General features: G+C 49.6%; 8 protein-coding genes across 8 annotated transcripts; 1 reads left to right on the forward strand and 7 right to left on the reverse strand.

Moving 5' to 3' along the window:
* Positions 1-282: 282 nt before the first annotated feature.
* Positions 283-2,391, reverse strand: CABS01_11530 (uncharacterized protein; the record flags this gene model as incomplete). The annotated part of the gene is made up of 4 exons (XM_060544885.1): positions 283-1,167; positions 1,227-1,670; positions 1,773-2,163; positions 2,330-2,391. The coding sequence occupies 4 exons, from the start codon at positions 2,389-2,391 to the stop codon at positions 283-285; spliced, it is 1,782 nt and encodes a 593-aa protein (XP_060397300.1).
* Positions 2,392-3,521: 1,130 nt separating this feature from the next.
* Positions 3,522-4,205, reverse strand: CABS01_11531 (uncharacterized protein; the record flags this gene model as incomplete). The annotated part of the gene is made up of 1 exon (XM_060544886.1): positions 3,522-4,205. One exon carries the CDS (start codon positions 4,203-4,205, stop codon positions 3,522-3,524), a length of 684 nt encoding a protein of 227 aa, XP_060397301.1.
* A 1,423-nt stretch (positions 4,206-5,628) lies between these two features.
* Positions 5,629-5,775, reverse strand: CABS01_11532 (uncharacterized protein; the record flags this gene model as incomplete). The annotated part of the gene is made up of 1 exon (XM_060544887.1): positions 5,629-5,775. A coding segment is annotated over one exon (147 nt), but the record flags the coding sequence as incomplete, so codon positions are not given.
* Positions 5,776-5,954: 179 nt separating this feature from the next.
* CABS01_11533 (uncharacterized protein) lies at positions 5,955-6,083 on the reverse strand (the record flags this gene model as incomplete). The annotated part of the gene is made up of 1 exon (XM_060544888.1): positions 5,955-6,083. A coding segment is annotated over one exon (129 nt), but the record flags the coding sequence as incomplete, so codon positions are not given.
* Positions 6,084-6,141: 58 nt separating this feature from the next.
* Positions 6,142-7,336, reverse strand: CABS01_11534 (pfs domain-containing protein; the record flags this gene model as incomplete). The annotated part of the gene is made up of 3 exons (XM_060544889.1): positions 6,142-6,878; positions 6,936-7,137; positions 7,211-7,336. 3 exons carry the CDS (start codon positions 7,334-7,336, stop codon positions 6,142-6,144), a joined length of 1,065 nt encoding a protein of 354 aa, XP_060397304.1.
* Positions 7,337-9,889: 2,553 nt separating this feature from the next.
* Positions 9,890-11,508, reverse strand: CABS01_11535 (uncharacterized protein; the record flags this gene model as incomplete). Its single annotated transcript, XM_060544890.1, has 2 exons — positions 9,890-9,932; positions 9,989-11,508. The coding sequence occupies 2 exons, from the start codon at positions 11,506-11,508 to the stop codon at positions 9,890-9,892; spliced, it is 1,563 nt and encodes a 520-aa protein (XP_060397305.1).
* Positions 11,509-12,863: 1,355 nt separating this feature from the next.
* CABS01_11536 (uncharacterized protein) lies at positions 12,864-14,224 on the reverse strand (the record flags this gene model as incomplete). Its single annotated transcript, XM_060544891.1, has 3 exons — positions 12,864-12,990; positions 13,049-13,928; positions 14,002-14,224. 3 exons carry the CDS (start codon positions 14,222-14,224, stop codon positions 12,864-12,866), a joined length of 1,230 nt encoding a protein of 409 aa, XP_060397306.1.
* A 1,597-nt stretch (positions 14,225-15,821) lies between these two features.
* On the forward strand, positions 15,822-17,285 carry CABS01_11537 (uncharacterized protein; the record flags this gene model as incomplete). Its single annotated transcript, XM_060544892.1, has 1 exon — positions 15,822-17,285. One exon carries the CDS (start codon positions 15,822-15,824, stop codon positions 17,283-17,285), a length of 1,464 nt encoding a protein of 487 aa, XP_060397307.1.
* Between the last annotated feature and the right edge of the window lie 156 nt (positions 17,286-17,441).

Here is a 17,441-nt window from a genome sequence, read left to right on the forward strand (position 1 = left end):
AAAGCAATTAGATTTACAGGTGCCAGCCCTGAAAACGCCTCATAGCGTGTGGACTCTATGCCCTGCGCTGTCCTTGAACCCTGGACATGATTTTGATACAAAGAAAACTTGTCGAGCTGTGACCATAACCCCGTTCTAACCTCCCAATTCCCCGCTTTCCTCACACTGAAGGCCGTTATGATGTACAAACTGTTATATGAAATATATGGCGGTTGTAAGTTTCTTCACGCAGAAGCCATCGATCAACTTTTCAGGAAGCTCCGACTGTAGGAATGTCAGGCATCAAGACTTCCCCGCTAACGAAGACTCTATAAGCTGTCTCTCCGCCAAACCCCTCTCCCAGAACTCGGAACCCTCGGTCAAATTTCGCCGCAGGGTCTTAGCGCTGAGATGCTTCGTGAAGCGGTCCACGGCCAGAATTACCAAGAGGAGAGCCGCCACGGTAGGCAGCGTTGCGCCGCTCCCGAGGTAGGCGAAGAGGAACTTCTCGGACCCGGCGCCCGAGGCGATGCCGACGGCGAAGAGGGCGGCGACACCGCGCGTCGCGACGGCGGCTTTGTCAAAGATGTTGAGCGGGCGGTCTTTGTGTCTGGTGATGAGGATGAAGACGGCGAAGAAGGCGACGACGAAGAGGAACGAGGACCAGTAGTAGATGTAGACGGTCGAGTAGGCCGGGTGCGCAATCTCGCCGGGGTCCTCGTCGCCGTCTGATGTGACGCCGTTGTAGGACTCGAATAAGACGCCGAGGACGCTCTTGGTGAGGCGTTCGAAGCCGGGGGGCACGAAGAGCGAGTCGGTGCCGGTGATGTTGGCCGGCGCGCAAATGTCGGTCGTGTTACCGATTTTGTAGATTTCTTGGTAGACAAAGGGGATGAGGTTGCGGATTTCGGCGTTGTTTGGCATGTTGAGCTTCTCAAATGCCGTGGCGATGGAAGTTGTGAGGGCTTGACCGTCTTGGTGCTCGTTTACGCAGGCGTTGCGGACGGAGGAGAAGAAGTCGCTGAAGTAGCTGAGGACCTGCCAGGCGAGGGCGATTTGTTGGGAGCCTTCGACGACGCCGATCATGCCGAGGTGGAAGGGGAAGTGGAGGACGGCCCAGATTTGTTGGCGGACGGTGCCGAATTTGCATTCGGGGGGGTTGTCGAAGTAGAGCATCCAGTTGAACATCTAGGGATGGTTGAGTCAGTTGATCTATGGTTGGAGCATGGTATGGACGAGTGACATACCAGAATAAAAACGATGCAACCGACGACAAGGCATGCGTCGAGTCGGAGGCCGGTATCACCCATCAGGACGCCGACGACCTTTGTGGCACCAATGGCACCTTCACCAATGATGACCAGGGTGAAGAGGCCCATTCTCTCCGTCAAGTGGGTGTGCTTGAAGCTGAGGTTCCTCCAGATTGACGAGAGGCCGAGGGTGATGGCGACCTCGATCACGAGGATGATGTACCATACGTAGTAGATACCCAGGCCGTTGCCGGACTCGGGAGAGAAGGCCGGCGTCATGGAGTAGAAGGCCCCACCGGAGAAGATGAAGAGGACAATGGTGAGAGACAGCGGCCAGTTCAAGGCCTTTGTCTTCTTGCGGACAAAGTGGAGGGCGACGGAGTACTGGGCTACGAGCAGCAGGCGGGTAGCGAAGAGAATGTTACACAGGAGTTGGAAGTTCTACATTGCATCGCTGTCAGTGAAGGTACTGTATCAAGATTTCCGAGGCTTCCGTCTCCATTGTCATGATCGAGATACAGCAAAAGTTGAAAGTAGACATACCGCATTATTGTGCTCTTTCGTACCAGGACTGAATGATGACCCAACGAGAGCGAACCCGACAAATAGGCAGAACTGCAGGATCTTGCACATTCGCTCGTACCCCGAGTCGATGGAGAAGCGAACATCGTGCAACGTGATCTGGAACCAAGTGAACCAGATGATGGCGAAGAAACCGAGATAGGCGGCTAAACTGGACAAGTCGGTGATGCTGTGCGTCTGCGTAAATGTCTCGAGGTTGGCGACAAAGAAGAGGTCGGAGAAGAGTTCAATGGTGTTTGCATTGTGCCGGACAAAGAGGCGGATCTCGCCTGTGTCTTCATCAGCTGAGGAGACAGGTGACTCGATCCAGGTGAGAGGCGCGATTTTCTCTTCTTGGAGGTAGTCTAGGCCCCTGGACAGGAAGGATTTTCGTTAGTTTGCTGCATGATGCGGGATGGGGGTTATCGAGAATTGGGTTGTTGGTTTTGACCGCCCTGTCACTCTCGCTTCCCACTTTCTTTTCGGTAGAGTGCAATAGGTGAGAGAGCGCGTATTGAATACGATGTATGTTGACTTACCAACTTATTGATGAGCTGTCAGAGTCGACCCGACGGACCTGGCTGCTCGGGAGCTTCGCCATTGTGTGGGCGGCGAACAATGATGGCGTAGGACGCCTTGTGAAGGTGTGTTTGGATCGCCTTGGACGCCTTCTTTCTCTCTCTTGCGAGTCCGAGGGGTGGAATAGATGTTGGATTGATGTGTAAGAATGCGAAAGGGAGGGGAGGGGAACAAAGAGTGGTTAACATGGTCTGGAATCACCGGAGAAGAAGGGGCCCAAGGGGGTGGAGGGGGGTCGCCAACGGCCAACCGGCATTGGCAGCACGTCAATCAAGCCTTCAGCCCTGTGGACTTTGTGGTTCCGTTTGTCGTTCCCCGAAGATCCGATCCATATTTTTTGCAACTGTTTAATCATGAATGGTTCTGTCCGTGGTGGAGATCTTGCACCGATACGTGTATCACAGCCCCAGGTCATACACGTATTGGGGATGACCAAACCGCACTAGCGAGTCATCTTCAGTGACAATTGCCGTTTCTCGAATGGAAACGATTAGATATTGGCTGTGTTTGGTATTTTAAGGTTCTGTCCTTACTTAGCGGTATCCACAAGTGCTGCAAGCTTCGCTCTCGGTCTCGGTCTCGCCCCATTCAGGGGTCGTTGGAGCAAGCCTCGAGTGCCACAGAGGGAAAGGCTTGGTATAATATTAGGTGCTCCCTCTCAACTTCTCAGCGTCGAAGCGTATATACTTTAGCCCCCAGATTGTCGACAACGACTAGGGACGGATACGAAATCGACGGCCCAACGTAGGGACGACATCACGGCGAATAATTACCAAAATGGAGAATTGCGCATGACCCAAAGAAGTGGGCAGCCGTAAGGTGACATCAGCAACGGAGGTTGAGGCTCGTGTCACATTCTCCTACGCTGCTGGAACAGAAGGAGGAATACGACATGCAGCGTCTGGAAAAAAAAAATAATAAGGCTGGGTTTCTGCGAAGTATGAGGAAATATAGAGACGTGGACAAAATGTTCGCGCCTTGCGGTACTTCTTCAACCTGAGTTCTGGACAACACATCCAGCAAATGCAAATTTGGCAGTTGAAAAACTGACATATACACCAAGGCAGTGCAAGCAACTTGCAGCTGATCGCGAGTTGTAGTAAATACTCAGAAGAGTCGTTCATCGTGCAATAACTACCGTTATTTCCAACTTCAGAACGTAAACCAGTCCCAAAGCCTGCTCAAGAACTCTCGTATTACCCTCATTGTGGCACATTCATAGTCCTTGACCACAAAGATCTCTCGGCTCTTTCCAAGAATCAGTTCAGTGGCCGGACATGTCATCAACAGCTGGTTTTCCGCAACACAATACATAGGCGAATCTTTTTGTGGCGCGTTCCAGCTGAACGATTCGGAGAGTCTCTGGCGCAAGACCCGTGCTGGACATTTCCTCCCATATGGATCCCAGGCTCTGAACACATGTTGTATTCTTGATGCTGAGGCCTCCGGGAGTCTATCGAGCTTGGAGAGAAACTGGATCAAGTCTGCGTTTTGCTCCGAGGCTTTCTGGATGCCGTGCCTCAGCAAGAGGATAGCTGCCGACTTTGATATGTCTGACCACTCACGTGCGCCCTTCTTCGAAATGTAGTCCTTTTGCAATGATGCGTGATGAAACCCTCGAATGAGATCGACAGCTGCATGAGCAACGTAGTCGAAGGCTTCATCAGTCTCGTAATTCGCTAGACGAAGAAAGTCGGCGTCCTCGTCTAGGAAGAATAGGCTCGCCTGCCGGAGCAGTTCTACTTTCTCTCCAATAACACATCTCTCCTGCCATCTGAGGACTGTGCTTTCGGTGATGCCCCAGGGGTCTGTAAAAGTATGCGAGAGCCAAAACATGGCACCGGTGATGTTGCCTTTCCCCGCTTGCCACATAGACAACTACATCGCTAACTGGCCTGCCTGACATAAACCGAAGATTTCGCGTAAGGAGCACTCCGTTTGAAGCTGACGATACAGATCATAACCGTGGGGTACATGATAAGGGGGTGTTTTCCCATGGTGATTTAACTGTGCCATATTCAAAGCCATGGATACCACCTTCGATCGACTACTTTGCACACAGCCATGTATTTATGCATAGTCATGTGTGCATGGTAGAACATGTGGTTAAGCATGTCCTTGTCCTCGGTAGGGAAGAGTGATGAGGCCCGGCAAAATTGCCAGGCAGGGAAGTCAGGATCGACATAGTAATAATCGTGTACTAGATTTTCGAGGCATTTCCACAGAATAACGCTTTTCTTCGTTCGACCAAACTCAATTTCGTGCAGTTGCCGAGGCCTAAAATGAGGAAGTTTATTACCGAGAGCCGTGATGCATGAAAATGCGTGGTGAAATGCTCGAGTGTAGGGATAAAGGTTGAAAGCTCGGTGCCTAGCGGAATCATACCACGTAACGGAAAGATCAACGTGGCGAAGCGGATAAATACACGGCTCCATCTGTTTGTAAATCGAGTAAAAGTGAGCAACATGAAGTCGGTCGCTGCTGCCTATCTCTCGATTTTTACGCCATGCATAACCACGTAGCATGGCAAGTGTTGTCTATGTGATGTTTTTTTGCTCATCGCCGTACAGGCGAAGCCTTGCCCACAGGTGAATCAAGGAGTGCACAGAAACATCGTTGGCGTCAAGGGAATATCGAATGAATGAGAAAGAGAGGAGTATCGCGATTGCTTCTTGAACTTACAATTCTGCGACATGTGCACAAGGTTAGCGTATGTTGATCAGCCATTGCAAGATGAACTTTACCAGTAAAGAAACCTCCGAAAGTGAAGAGTGCTTGCGGTATTCTTCCCGGAGCTAGGTTTCCAGATATTAAAAGTATCATGGCAGCTTCTGGCGATTGCTTTTGTACTGCGGTGAACGAGATTTCCCATGTCGTAAGCACGGTATGGTCATTTACATCCCATTCCAATCGCCTTGCTTTCTGACTCAAAACGTCTTTAGGGTATCTTTGATACAGATCGAGATATGCTGTATACGGTGCTTGAGAGGGATGCATTGCAATATAGGCTCCTGCTTGCGATATTGCCAGCGGTAGGTATGCGAGTCGTTCAATAATCATGTGTGCACTTTGTAAATCTAACTTGGTGTCAGCTTCTTATATACATCCATTCCAATTGAGATCTTATCAGGGCCTTGAGAACGTGCTTCACATACTTTCTGTTGCCACCTCAGGCTTCAATCCACTGCTCTTGACCAGAAGGTCAAAGGCCTCATTATGATCCATCATTGGAACTTGGACTGATTTCCAAGTGATTGTGTCATAAAAAGCGGGCCCACTCAATGTGGGCAGCATTAACTACATCCATATCTCGTGATATACCCCCTAGACGCTTAGAGCTATTATTTGTATAATAGGCGTCTGTACTATGCCTTAGCCCCGAAAGTAGTAAACTAGTTAAAAATAGGTATCTATACTATACCTTAGCCCTAAAGGTAGTAAACTAGTTAGAAAAACTCTATTTATACGGAGACTCGAACGGTTACCTCTCGCTTTTTAAGTATATAACTTATAAATAATACGGTACTTAACTATTATAGTAATAGCGAATAGGAGCTGGGCTTATAACTATTATAAAAAGCGGGCCTACTTAATGTGGGTAGTATTAACTATATCTATATTTCGTAATATACCCCCTAGACGCCTAGAGCTATTATTTATATAATAGGCGTTTATACTATACCTTAGCCCCGAAGGTAATAAACTAGTTAAAAATGGGCGTTTATACTATGCCTTAGCCCTAAAAGTAGTAGATTAGTTAGAAAAACCCTGCTTATACAGAGACTCGAATAGTCGCCTCTTGCTTTTTAAGTATACGACCTGTAGATAATGCGGCACTTAACCATTGTGGTAATAGCGGATAGGAGCTGGGCTCATAACTGTTACAAAAAGCGGGCCCACTCAATGTGGGCAGCATTAACCACATCCATATCTCGTGACAGATTGCTAGGTCAGATCTCCGGGTAGTAATGAGGACAGACCCCAAAGCTTTTGAAGGCAGGATATCCTTCAAGCTAAAAATCTCTAGGTCATCAAGATTGTCAACTAGTAAAAGCCAAGACCAATTCCTGTCATAAGCTAGCCACGTGAAGAAGGCTTCGACAACCCGTCCAAACCTTTTCTCTTCACTTGAGAATTTGAAACGTGGATTGTCTGTCATCCCATTGATCCTGTAATGTACCAAAATGCGGTCGACGTAGTCCCCGATACTTGCCATGACGGTGTCTGGACGACGCCCATCGATCCAAAAGATTGATCCAAAGAAAGGCCCTTGGCGGCGGGCATATTCTAATGCAAGTTGTGTTTTACCTACGCCACCCGGACCGTAGATCACAAATACCTTGAGTTCCTGTTGCCGCGACCCCAAACTGAGGTAGCTGTCCATGAGCTGCAATATATGGTCTCTACCGGTAAAATGACGATTCCAGACCTTTTTAAAGCTAATGCCTAGTTTGAAATCCTCGGGCATCGGTTCAGTGTTGAGATCGATCTCTTTTTGAATAACAATCTCTGGAAAGCTTGTCAGACGAGCTGAAATGGATTTAATATGTCATAACATGCACGCACCTCTTGTCCTGCTCCAAAGCACCCAGTTTTCATGAATAGCTTTAGAGGCCTTCGTGGAGTAAAAGTCTATCATCCGGGCAACCTTCAAGAAGTTTTCATCGTCTAAACTCGTGAAATTTGCCATTGTCGCGTGATTTGCAACCAGGGGGATAGCTTCCGTGTTTACTGCTCCGAATATAACAGCTGAGAACTTAGGCACAACCTACTAAATCATACAAGGTCAGAACGGGGTTTTGTTCATCAAGATAGCATCATAATGTGGCATATTGACCCACTAGAATAGACCCTAATAAGGATATCGGCATTTCCAGGGTCTCGTAGTAAAAAACTGTCTTGAAATCCTGACTGATGGCATTGTAACGGTTTTGAAGATCAAGGAGCCAGTCCGAATTGGGCATCATGTGCTGAAGTAGCTTATGATTGGTGTGAGAAAAAAACGGACAAAACTTTCGTCAGTAGCTGAGCTAGCTCAACCCCTTGTCCACCTTGGTGTGGTGGTGTTCCAAGAAACAGTACAGCGTAAGTTGATAGTTTGATTGACTTCTGCTCCTCAAGATGACCAACGCGGCTCATTTCGGAATGAAGAAGCGCCTTAGCCTAGTAAGCATTCGCTCACTTTTCTTTTCTTCAAGACAAGGGTGGGGTTTCCTTACGCTCTTCACAATCAATCCTCCGAGGCTATGTGCAATGAAAATGATAGGCCGCCGTTCGGTCTGCATTGGCTTAACTCAGTTTTCAGGCTCAACAACTCAAAGCCATACGCAACATGACAAAATAATCCGAATGAGGAGACAATGGAACACCAACCGCGGTGAGCCCTCGCTCAACAGTCAAATCTCTGACCAGTGCAGCTCCATGGTCTGATATATCAAGTGTGAAGGGAACCTCGCCTCCTCTGGTCCTAGGGTCATGACTATAGGAGTAAACTCGTGCTCGTGGAACCCGTGTCGGAAGAAGATCCTGGAGCTAAGAAACACCGTCGCCTGAGGTCCAAGAATTTCTCCAGTGCCCATCCAGACCGTGGATCGCAATAATACTTGTTCATAAAGTTAGACAATTGGCAAAGTAAGGGGGTCTCTACCCATCAATAGGGTTGACCTACTCGTATTCAGCATCTTGTGGGTTGACAAGAAGATTTAGTCCTAGACCCCCAAAATCGGAAGCATCGACGACGGCTAGCGCAACGGTGTAGCAGATGTAAGATAATAATAATATTGCCTACAGGAGTGGCATAGATCAGATACTGTCAGGCCATTTTATAATCCTTGTAAACAGGACCAATGGTCTACTCACGTATTCTATCATTTTCCCGCAACCACACGGCCGTGGGTGAAAGCTGGACGAGAGTCAAGCAACAGCATTGCTCATTTGGGGCACGGGAGCCTTTGAGGTATGCCCGTGCATCATTATAAGAGTACAGAAGTAAAACAGTGGTTGGCAGGCTGATTGCCAACGTGTGTGATAGGTTGCGTATGCAAGATGGCCAACCAAGCTGTCCGCCCTAAGTTTGCCTTATTCACTGCCCTGAGCATGCACGCCACCAAACTGCCAAAATATTTAGGCAGAAACCACGTCGTCAACAGGGAGCGATTGCCTCGGAATTCGGACTGGTTCTATATCCCCGCCATCTTATGCATCACTCTAGAAGTCACCTTGATTCTGGCTAGATATCCTCCAGAAAAAGGTGCATCAGTCTCATAAGGGAATCTTGTTACCGCGAGATCTCATTTCACATAAATGAGACGGAGCCAAGCTGATCGATCATGGCAAAAGATACCACAGCTACCAGCATCGCGACGCTAGGAGAAGTCTCGTCATCACGGTGTTCTACTGAGCCTCATAGCTCATCACGACCAGTTTATCGTCCTCTGAAGATGGATTGGAAGCATATGGACAATCGGACAGCAGATTTGCCTGTTAAAGATTACCAATTGTTTATTACTATCACGTTGACAATCTCTATCTTTGGTGCATCCACCTTCGCGATTATCGCTGGCCAAATGGAATATCCAACCGAGCTCTGGAAGCCTGAGCAGCCACCGTTCAGTTTGTATGAAGTGAGGAGATTTTTGGCAGCGGCATGACTTTGTTTCATCCTTACTATAGCTATTGCAGGATATAGCTCTAGTCTTCTTACTATTCTACGCCAAAAGGCTCAAAAATCAGATGATCAGTCCTGGTACCGAAACTGGGATATAGTCGGCATCACGTCATCGATACTTGTTCATCTACTTCTGGTCCTGGCCTTCTTATTCCAATCGCTAGGACTTGTCGCCTACGTAGGAGCGATTGGATGGACCGCAGTCGGATGTTCGTGTCTGGCTGGTATTTTTGTTATTGGGCTTTCCATCTTCCAATGTCGGTGAGTTTTCTACGCGTCAGACAGATACTCCATAAAACTGATCCTTTCAGGGGTCACCAACGCCAGAAGAAGGCTAGAAATCGTTGAAAAGTCACTCGTGGTTCATTGAGTGCAACTAAGCAATCATGATCTCAGGTGATCCGTCGTTTGCAGAGACAGGGGGCAAAAGCACGAATCAAATTTCTACGACAGATATCTCAAAGGGGTAACAAACAATAGCTGTAGCAAAACATTGCCTATGACTTTGCTTAGGTAGGGTGAACTACCATGATGATTGTCTGCAATGCCGGCTCCACCACTACGAGCTATGACGACACAATCTTCAACGAAAATGGGATGGAACTTTTCGTAATACGTCTTAGTCGTTTCTCGGACTGGATCAGAGGGCTCGAGTGAGAACGAGGAGCATCGCGTGAATTCTCACTGGTAGGTAGAGCTGCTATCATGTTTGTCTCCTCGCATAAAGTGTGACTAGCTTCTGTTCCTGACCATCCAGCCAATGATCGAACACTCCCAAACTGTCAATCCCAGACGTTATGGCCTCAGTATACTCCGACCATCTAACTAAAGACTATCGTTTGCTCTGATGTGTTCACGCCTTCGTTGTCGCCAGCCGACACCCTTGGTACGACTCACTACCATAGATAGTAAGCCACTAATGCTGATAAATAATATGAATATGGTGAAATACCACCCTCTACCAATCGCTTCAACCAGAGGCTGCAATAGTGCGGAAGATAGGGCACTGAGACCGCACCGAGCAATCTGTGCCGACGCATACGTCGTGCTCGGCCTTTCTGCAAAAGTGTCGACAAGCAAAGCACTTGCAGTATGGCTTAGTAGCGTAGATGCAGCGCAGATGAAGAACTGAAGCACAATCGGCACCGCGGCATGGACATGCAATTTCACAGCCCACCCGTAGCCCACTACGCAGGCGGCCATGAAAAGGAGAAACCATTCACACCCCCGGTATCTGGCCACTTCCAGAGGAAAATGGGAGCTGGCATGTGCAGTTTTGGAGCTGATATCCAGGTTCAACTTCCGCGCGATGGTGGCAAAGTTTCTATCCAGAAGCTTGCCGGCTAGAATTCCACCGAGTGTCATGCCAGCAAGGCCAGGGAGCAGCACTAGGCCGATCTGTAGTTCGTTATACTCGTAGACCTCCGAGAAGACAACCGGAATGGCTACCTGGAAAGTGTAATAGACTGAGTAGGAGGAGGCGATCATCCAAAGCACCGCCGCGGCTTCCGGATAGAAAATAATACGAAAGGAGTCCAAGGCCTGCAGAGGTTGCCATTCCAGTACTGGCTTCTGGCTCAAATAGTCTTGGCTAGCTTGAGCTTGGGATTGGGGTGTATCCGATCCACGATCCTCTCCGTCTTTGGACGCCTTAGGTAAAGATACCCAAGTCCGCCATACGCCAGACGCTGGGAGGCTCCCATTTCCTACGACATTCCTCGCCGTCTCCGGCAATGTGAATCCTGTCAGCAGCAGGCACACGGCAGCTACCACCAGGAGGGCTACCCACACCCAAAGGACACCTCCAGTTCCCAGCGCTATTCCACCCCCAATCATGGGGCCTACAGCCGAAATGCCGTTGCAGAATGCTAGCATCGGTCCAAGCATACTGCCTCGCTCTGCAACAGGGACTATATCATATGTGAGGCCGTAAGCTAGGGGAGGCATGGTCGAGCCACCCAGACTCTGTAAAGCTCGTAATGCTACCAGTGCATTGTAGCCATTCCGTCCCGTGCTGAAAGTGAATGATAGAATAAGGCCAAGAGTTGCAACTGTATAAAGGGCGATCAGCCCGAGAAGCACCGGTCGACGGCCAACGGCGTCGGCAAGTGAAGCGAAAAAGGCAGGGGACGCGGCCTGAACTACAACGTAAACAGTGACTGTCAAGTTGATGGCCTGAATCGACACACCCAGCTCAGCGCTAAGCATAGGTATCAGAGGGAAGTAGATGGTTGCTGTGAGCGTGGACAGGGTCAGAATGAGGCCGAGAAGGTAGGTAAGGTATTTGCGCATCACTTGAGAAAACACGGAGTATTTCTGGTCGCGAGAGGCTTCCTGAGCTACGTGTATGGCCTCATTCTGGCCCAGCTTCTCCCGGTCGGCGATGGCAACTGCTAGAGGCGTAGGTATGGCGGTGAGGGGTCGAGAGTCCATGCCAGGAGATTGTTGATGAGAGGAACTTGAGGGAAGCATTGCGAGTTTCCGTGATAAATCAATTGTACTGTAGTAAACCGTCGAAATTCATCCAGATGCGCGACCTGTTGGAGCCGCAAACCGTGTCAATTGAGGGCAAGCAAGTTGCTCTTCCTTACGAGTTTTTGTGCTTGACAGGTTTGACATATCAGGTTGAAAGAGAGACAATAAGTTGAGCGTATGAGGTAACGCTTGACAGAAGTCCTCAAGCAAACCAAGTTGGATCGAGAATGTGATAGGCGAAGGCAGGCTGTGTGCCCAAATCAAGCCGCGCCGACTCCTCTTGGCCCCAATTGGTCGCACGACATGCACGAGTACTAAGAAAGTACTCAGTACCTGATACGCACCTACAAGGAATTTGATGGGTTTCCATGTACTATGCTCTACAGTCTGGTACTTTCATAAACTCATGCAATTGAAGTAGCGTGATTCTTCTGAGCCACCGTACCTCCAATAAAGGAGCAAGATGGTCTTAAGGAATCCAGAAGATGGCACATCAAATGAGCAGACTATTGGGGCATCTACCAAACGTTATTATTTTGAGATCAATCTCGAGATCTCAGGGTTGTGGAGGTCAATACCTAGCACGAAGTTCCGGCCGGCTCTTTACAACCTAAATCCAACGTCGCCAAGATTGGTACCCCGCTTTGAGGTCACGGTTCCTGTACCCGGGACTGCTGTTTACACCAAGACATGGCGTGAGCTACGTGGACAATATTTGCCTACATGGCGCCCACCTGCGCAAAGACGGAACGTTGTTCCGCCCATGTTGACGCGTCTTGACACCGCCTAATCACATATGGGTCCTGAGACCCCTATTCTCTGGTCGCAGGAAGGTCGTGGGCGTAAAGAGTTTCTCTCTGGTAGTAGACATCCAAAATAGTCATCGGACACCACTACCATGGACCAGGGACGGCACCAGGAGCAAGAAGAGTAACTCACGCGGTCATCAGCGTCCGGGACTATGAATCTTACGGTCTACAAGCCGTCTACAAACCCACAGCCATGCAGAATGTTTTCACTGTACGGTGGGTCGAAAGCTTGGAAAGCAGAGATCGGAAACAAAATCACTCGGGGTTGATGTGCTTGCGTCTTCAAAAGGTTAAGACAAATCCGTAATAACGGGAAAATCAAACTATTCACGATGGAATTAGACATTGAAAGACACGATTCACTGTTGCCATTCCGGAGTTTGTATCTTCGGTGAGTCCGGAACTAATGACTTACACGCCGTCTAGACGCCACTGCTGATATGGATGTTGATACCGGGCTCGTCGTCTCCGAGCTGCTCCTGACATGATCGAAACAAACGGCAGACCGGCTTGCAGTATAGACACCCGACACTGCTCATATCCTCAGTTTATCTCCTCGTGGGACACAATCTTGGCCCCTGTCTTTATTGGGTCGATGGCTTCGTCGTAGGCATCAATGCCGTCGATTGGAGCGTATTTTTCGCAGAGGTAGCACATGCTATTGTAAGCCCTACGGCATATTAGTGGGAGACTTATGATCTCAGAATGATGGATCCACCGAGACTCACGATTTTCTTAGTCTGCTGCCAGGATGGCCGGCAGAGTAGTTTATGCCCCCTTTGAGGCTATACAGCCGGATTCGATCGTCAAACTCCTCAACGGGCTCCGCCATCCCGAAGGACTCAACGTATTGGTCCATATATGCCTTGGCACCAAACGTTGCTGAAAATTCACAGACCCAGTGGCCTAGCTCCATCTCGTTGTGTGCAAAGTAAGATCCGGCGTCGAACATCATCGGTAGATTCGTCTCGTTGCTAATGCCTGTGTTTCCCTCCCACAGGTCGCCATGAATCAGGCTGGGTTTGATCGGATTCCCGTTCCATGTGAGGCCCTCAAGAAGCAGTGGGATAACCTTCCAAGCTACCTGATGTCCGGCAAGCTCATACTCGGGCCATGAGCCGTTCCGTTTGATGTCTAAGCTAAGCGTATGAAGGAACATCTTCCGGTAGAACACGGCCCAGTCTGATTCCCACTCGACGATGTGCGCGCGATCACCATCGCATGTAGTGACGTGGAAGCCAAATTTGTCTGCAAGGCGTTGACTCCCAAGATGAAGTTCGGCCAGGCGCTCGCAGAACATCGAGGGATCTTGTGGCATTGTGACGTCGAGGTCAACGAACTGAGACATGTAGAAGTAAGTGGGCGTGTCTGCTTTCTTATACTTCCCGTACCCAAAAGGCTGCGGTATGAAGTCTGGCATAAGCTCGTAGATAATCTTAGATGACTCGAATTCGCCCAAGAGCATGACTCTGCCGGTTTCTCCGTATGCTATCTTGACGAAAAAGACCGAGCCGACGTTTGAAGAGCGAGCAATTAGCTTGCCAGTAATGGTCCAAGAACTGTACCCAAAATACACCACTGAGACAAACGCGAACCCGTCTGGCAGAGCTGCAGGAAGTTAGACCTCAGAAACAGAGTGCAAGGCTCAGGGTGAGGGTCATTGATCATTTAGCAGACGTACCGTCAGAAATTGCCTCATCCATCGGAAAAACACCATTCTGACGAACCCTCATCTCCTGGATCAACAGATGAGATGTCAGGTCATTGTTTGACTTGTCAACCAGGCCGGCAGAAACGTTGTTGTTGTTGTTGGCAAAGCTGATGTCATTGTGGTCATTATGTTTAATGACGCTGTTCTTGCTGTCTGTGTGAGGTCCGCCAGGAAGCGCCGCAGATGTCTCCATGCTGCCTCGTGTTAACTCTCGGAGTTGGAACAAAGGCAGACAATATGCACATCGAAAACTCAGTTCACAACCAGTCAACTGAGAAAATGCTACGACAACGGACTGATTTAAACCAACAACGAAATGGTCAAGGTGTGGACTCATTTATTGCAAGAAGCCTCCGTCACAGAAGTGACTCTGGGATCTGTTTCTGTTGAGCTTCTAGTCACAAAGTATCTTACGTGCCATGTGCCCAGCCTCCCCCCCTTCCAGATCATCCTCATGCAAGCATCAATATTGAAGCAAGCTGCCGGGATAGTGTTCCGATAATCATATTGATTGCCAGCAGCTATCTCTAAATGTGGATTGTGGCGGCCAAACACGCTCAGAATAGAAGGTCACACAATCACACCAACGCCGGGCACATAACCAACGCTCGAGCTCCGCGCCAAATTGTTTGGGCATTCAAGCGGAGTGTGTGGTTTCGTCGACACAGCACCCTGCCATTTCCCGGTCGGGACACAAAATCCGCGTCTTGCATAATAGGCAAGGCTCTAGGTAATATAGGTAGTAGGTACATGTAAAGTACTGTAAGCAAGTTTGTCTTCCGAGGCCGCCGATGAAAACACGGCGTGGAGCCTGATTTCTCCCATGAAGCCAGAAGATAACACATGGAGCGACCCTTGCGAGGCGGCTTAGGACGTAACGTGAGTTCGAACGGAACCGTTCCTCTTCTTCTTACCATTCTACTTTTGTGTTTTCTAGATTGCATAACCTTAGCAACAGCGCACCATAGCATTTGACGAGGGATCCAAGACAACATGATGTGTATATCTCGTTTTTGCTGTTGATATTTCGATATTCGCGGGACACTGTTACTCGAACGTGTAAAGAGGGTCACTCACTTCAAATCTCCGGGTCCTTGGGCTCCGCATGGGATGACTGTCTCACACGTCTGTCTTTTGAGCAAGGTGCATCAGCATCCGCAGTGCTTGCTGCGGGTAGTTTCATTGTTGTTCTATCGACCATTCATACGTCAAGTCATGTACTGATCTACGATGCTGTCACATTTGAAGAGCAACGAAGATTCTCTCATCCGGAACGAGTGCTCTCCATGCAAGCCAACTCCTTGGGGGATTTGCTCGTTACCTACGGGTATCTGACTACCAGAGTGTGGAACCTTATGACAGGAAACTGCCTCCAGGTTGCAAAAACCCCGATGGACCGCCCTCGACCCCACTCTCTTCGCTTCATCGAGGACGATCAGACTGTATTAGTTGCGAATGAAGACCGGTGCATTCGGAGACTCTCTGTTCACAGCCCCACAGATCCCCGATGGACCATACATTCCGAAATCACAGAACAAAGATTTGAGGGAACTGTCCACAGTTTTCCCAACTGTTCGGCGCTCAGTCCAGATGGGACCATGGTCGTCTTTGGTTATCGCGCACATCCTGTTGCTGCATGGGAACTCGATCCACCAAAAATGCTACGTCAATGTCACATCCCCGCGGATGAAGCAAACATATCAAGCAAGAGAAAGACTGTGGGAGAGGTGTATCATTTAAGATGGCATCCTTATAGTGGTGAAGTTCTCGGCTTGACTCAAATCGGTCTGATGTTCAAGTGGGATCCCTTCGAAGAGGAGACGAGGCTGATGGTAGGCACCGGTGCCAACAAGATGGTTGTGTCTCGGGATGGATCCCTCGTAGCAACTGGCGACCCCCGAGGCACAATCAAGATTTTCGCCACAGCCGATTTCTCGCTGCTATATCAGCTATCTTCGCAAGACTTCGTTAATGATCTGGCTTTCAGTTCAGATTCCCGGCGGCTTTACGATATGCGCGGGCCTTATGGCAACGTGTGGGAACCAAACACGTTGATTCGTCTTTCAGACAGCTCTGAAGTCCCAGATCACAACAGTGATGCGACTGGTGAGACGGAAAGTCTTGCCAAGATGTCACTCCTCCCGGAGCACCAGTCAGCCCGAGTCAATAGCCTGAACATTCTCTCATCGCAACCGCAAGGCACTCTCTATTGTTTCGGAACAGACAACGGCCTGGTAGACCTCTGTGAAAACGGCAACGGTACAGTTCTCCGGATGGAAAGGTTGAGTAGCCGAATGTCTGTCACCCACATGGCATGGAGTGATGATGGTCGTCGGATCGCACTGGCTAATCGAGCTCGAAGGCTTTGGATCAAAACTGTTTCCCAAGGCGTCGATGATCGCCAAGCTTGGAAGGCTGATTCGGAGCTCAACGTCATCCTTGCACCTAAGAAAGGCAGGGCCACAGGTTTGTTGTTTCAAACGGCAGGCCAGAAGTTATGCGCGCGCACGCCCTCCATGCTCCTTTCCGTCGATCTCGAGACCCAGCATTGGACCGAGGCTGAACTTCCGAAAAACATGGAGCAGTGCAAATGGATCAATCACCCAACCAAACAAGAGTACCTGCTTGCCTTCGGACCCAGTAAGGTTCAAGTCTTCCAGTGGTCTACCATGCGTGAAGTTGGGGAACAGCGTTATTCGCAACCACATCTTGTTGGGCCATGCATCTCCCCAGTCTCTCCCACAGAAGGCCAGGGTGATGAAGATGAACATTACACAGTGGGAAGACTCCTCGCGCAGGCCGGATCATCACGCATTCTTCTTCAGTTGTTAAGCACCACTGTGTCGAACCGACTTAGGCACAGGTACTTCCTTTTCGATGTAAACGAACTGCGGATAAAATCCCGAGATGAAAACGGCAACAGCGGGGAAGAACCAGTATTTTGTGACTCCTCTTCCTTCGCATGCGTCGCTCTTCCTACACGCATCGCATCTCGGATTAGGGAACCGTTGTCGCTGATGCCGCGTCATAAACTCATATTCCTCGACGTTGAGAGATGGGTCTGCACGTGGCGGCTTCCGCATTTCTCACCTACGTCAACCCCGTTGGAGGCTGCAGATATCCAGAGATACTACTTTTTGCCAGGAGATTGGGCGACAGCCGACGAGGCGCACCGTTGTGTGGTGATGGCGGATGGGACACTGCTTTGTCCAAGAAACGGAGGAGTAGCCGCTGTTCAGTGTGCAGACCTGTAGACCCTCACCCCCCCGCCCCTAACCCCGTTGGGGGTGGCGAGATTCCGGGAACACTACTTTTTGCCCGGGGGTGGGGGGGACCGCGCGGGGGGCCCCCTTGTTGGGGGGGGGGGGGGGGGGCACCGCCTTTTTCCAAAAAACGGGGGGGAAGCCCCC

Source organism: Colletotrichum abscissum, assembly GCF_030869225.1.
Source record: "Colletotrichum abscissum strain IMI 504890 chromosome Unknown Scaffold_32.1, whole genome shotgun sequence".
Lineage (NCBI taxonomy): Eukaryota > Fungi > Ascomycota > Sordariomycetes > Glomerellales > Glomerellaceae > Colletotrichum > Colletotrichum abscissum.